Source organism: Chenopodium album, chromosome 27 (genome assembly GCF_948465745.1).
Source record: "Chenopodium album chromosome 27, dcCheAlbu1.1, whole genome shotgun sequence".
In the NCBI taxonomy this organism is placed as follows: Eukaryota; Viridiplantae; Streptophyta; class Magnoliopsida; order Caryophyllales; family Amaranthaceae; genus Chenopodium; species Chenopodium album.
In genome coordinates this window covers 10,564,804-10,568,294 of record NC_137860.1, presented here as the reverse complement: position 1 = coordinate 10,568,294, position 3,491 = coordinate 10,564,804, and the positions used below count along the sequence as shown (strand labels likewise).

Sequence of the window (3,491 nt, the reverse complement as noted above, 5' to 3'; positions counted from 1 at the left end):
GGGGAATTTCAAGTTCGTAATTAGGAGTTTCGTACTTGTGTGAAAAGATCAAGGTACGTATTCGTGCCTAGATCTTTAACTAATGTGATTTTATTCATAAATGTGTTTTATGTTTTAAATGATGAACTATGTTTGAATGTTGAACAATGATTTATGAAGTTTTATAAAATAAATCGTGTAAGCTTGTTTTAATAAAAATGATTGTTTGATATTTAAATGCTTTATAAGCTTGGTTGTAAGCTTACTTGGTTTGCTAAATTGTTTAAAAGGAAATGTTATCATTTTAATCATTTCATATATGGGAATTGGAAGATTGATTTATCAAAGATGTTTATTGGATTTTCTTGACTCCCACTATGCGGAGATAAATGATACGACTATGAGCTTTGTATGATCTAGTCTTTCCTCGAGTATAGACTATGTAAATGAGTTACTAGCTTGAGGGGTGTGCACACTTAGCTTGGGAAAATTGTTTATGAAATAGTTGATTATCCAACCTTTATTAGAAAATACTTTAGAGAATTATAAATTTTGGATGTTTTCCAAAATATGAAATCTTGTCTATGGAAAGTTTGAATAACCATATTTTCATGAGAATTATATATTTTGCAAGAAAATGTTAATCAACTAAATTAATTTACGTATTTAGCACTTATATGTACTTAGCATTTTGCTAACGCGTATTGCTCTTTTGTTTTGGCTTGGCCCTACTTATCATTTATGATGAGTAGATAGGTAATGACGACGAGTCAACGTGAGCTAAATGTTGCATCGGGGACGAAGGGCAAAATCACTTAGTCTAGATTCACTGTTATGAATTAGTATGAGTATCATGAAGATTTATGTTTCAAAAACTATTTCTATTTTCAATTAATTAATGAAAGCTAAGATGTATTTCTTCCGTTGCAAGTCTCTGTTTTTAAAAGCCTTACGTTATCACGTGGCGGTAATGCTCCTAAACTACTCTCTTAATTATATTAGTATCATTATTATTGGAGAGTAATTTGGGGGTGTTACAAAGTGGTATCAGTTTTCGGGTCTTAAAAAGATTAAAATGGGAAAATAAAACAGATGGGTAGACCTAAGAAGGGCATATAGGATAGAGTTTCACATTATTTTATGTAAATACATACTAAGTATTTGAGTAAAAACTATTTTTTATTTTAATTTGAATAAAGATTAATAGTGGGGATTGTTGGATTGACAATGAGCTCTGTCTAGGCAGGATTTGGGCTCTGGGCGACGTTGACTCTAACCTCTCCCACCTAGGATCTCATTGGTCCAACTAATCCACATTATGAATCAATTATTCAACTTATAATTATATTATATTTTCGAAATTAAAAAGTTTGAAACTTATTCGAAAATGATTTCAATTCTTACGTGAATTATGTGCATATGGAGTCCAAACTATATAGATATATATATTTTAGACTAAAAGGATCAAATAAAATTTCAAAATATAGCAAGATTGATGGTTATTTGGGAATTTTTATATTCCAAGGTATATCGAAAGTTCATAAATTATACAAAAATTATACCTAAATTGGAAATGGATTGAAGGGTGAATTATACTCTTATGTGAATTATGTGGTCAAGTATTTTTCGATTTGTGTCTCATAATTGTATGAAATTATGATGAAACTTGTGATAAATTTATTTCGAGATGTTACCTATATATTGATGCTTTTTAATGACAATTTTAGGCTTGAATAACGTTTAGTACTCAAGATATATTGTGAACAGTAAAGTTATCACAACTTTGAGTCTTTGTTGAACGGATGAATAATTTATTGTAAATTCATCTTTCTTAATTACCACGTTATTCAGGACAATGTCTCTAAGGCAAGGAAACAAGAGAGGAAGTAGATCCAAAGTGAACTCGGTCATCAAAAGGCTAACTAAAATAACTGAAAACATATCCAATGTCGTTTCAAACCAAAGAAAAACCCACAACGATCTAGATAGTTTTGGGGAAGTTTTCAAAAGAGTTGCTGCAGCCAAACCACCCACCTACCTTGGCCAAGTAGACCCGGCTAGCCTAGAAAACTGGGTAAGAGAATTCGACAAACTTTTTGATGATATTAATTGTCCCGAGGAATTAAGAGTTAACAATGCTGTCTATTACCTTAGAGAAGAAGCTGATTTATGGTGGAGTCAAAGGAAAAATGACTTGATGAGTAAACCCGACTTTGGGTGGATTGAACTTAAGGAAGCCTTGAGGGCAAAATTTTATCCTTCCTATTTAAGGAAACAAAAGTGTATGGAGTTTACTAACCTTAGAATGGGGAATATGACCATAAGTGAGTACTATAGTAAATTCATTGAATTAATGAGGTTTGCACCCGAAGTAGTACCAACTGAAGCCCTTAAAGCCCAAAGATTTGAACAGGGTCTGACTTTAACCCTTCAAGGGAAATTGGGGGGAGTTACCTTTGAAACCTTAGATGAAGTTTATGGGAGAGCAGCCCACCTTTATGGGATTAAGGGAAGAGAGTTGGAGGGGAACTATTCTGGTGAGAAAAGGAAGGTTAGTGGGAGCTTCCATGGGAATGAGAAAAAGCCTAAGACCAATGGGAATTTCAGTGGGGGTTTTAATGGAAGGAGGGATAATAGGGGTGACTTTGAAAGAGGAAATAGGAATCAAGGGATTGGAGACAAACCCAAAAGGTCCTATTTATGTAAAAGGTGTAGGAAAGACCATCCCGGGAAAGATTGTGAAGGGAATCCAGTGAGTTGTCATTATTGTCAAAAACTGGGTCACCGTGAGTATGAATGTTTCAAGAAAGCCTCTGATGTGCAGTCCGGTAAGACCCCTGATGTGAGGAACCAACCTAAGCCAACTCAAAACGCCGGTTTCACTCCTAAGCCTGGACCGAGTAACATTGGTGGATCTGCTTCTAAAGGTCGCGTGTTCGTGATGAATAGTCGTGAGGCCATAAACACTTCTGATGTGGTAATTGGCACTTTCTTTATCTGTTCTATATCTACTAAAGTCTTGTTTGATTCGGGGGCGTCTCATTCTTTTATTTCTAGAACTTTAGTAGATAAACTCAAGTTAGAAAATCCGGTGTCTGTTTCCTTAGATATTGCTATCCCATCAGGGGAAGTAATGGGTTGCACTAAGATGCATCGGGGTATACCACTTGTCATTTCAAAGGTGGAATTCCCGTCAGACTTAATTGAGCTTGACTTACAAGATCTCAATGTCATTTTGGGGATGGACTGGTTGGGTAAATACAAGGCCTAAATTGATTGCGAGACCCAAAAGGTCACGTTGTTTGGCCCAAACAGAGTTAGGGTAACTTACCGAAGGGAAGGGAAGAAATCAGGGTTGAAGATCATATCTGCCTTGCAACTTAAGAAGTGTGTGGCAAAAGGGTATCCACTGTATATGTGTAGTGTTCAGGAGATAGAAGAAGGGGATAAAGGGGATGAAAAGAATATTCCAATAGTAAATGAATTTCTTGATGTTTTTCGTGAGGAAATTC

At 35.1% G+C, this 3,491-nt stretch overlaps 1 protein-coding gene across 1 annotated transcript; it reads left to right on the top strand.

The window, feature by feature from the left end:
* Positions 1-1,834: 1,834 nt before the first annotated feature.
* LOC145619664 (uncharacterized) lies at positions 1,835-3,250 on the top strand. Its single transcript, XM_081674369.1, has one exon. It carries the CDS (start codon positions 1,835-1,837, stop codon positions 3,248-3,250), a length of 1,416 nt encoding a protein of 471 aa, XP_081530495.1.
* The last annotated feature ends 241 nt before the right edge of the window (positions 3,251-3,491 follow it).

What these genes read in the sequence shown, in the direction of transcription:
- LOC145619664 (XM_081674369.1), top strand. Translation starts at nt 1,835, where the DNA reads ATGTCTCTAAGGCAAGGAAACAAGAGAGGAAGTAGATCCAAAGTGAAC.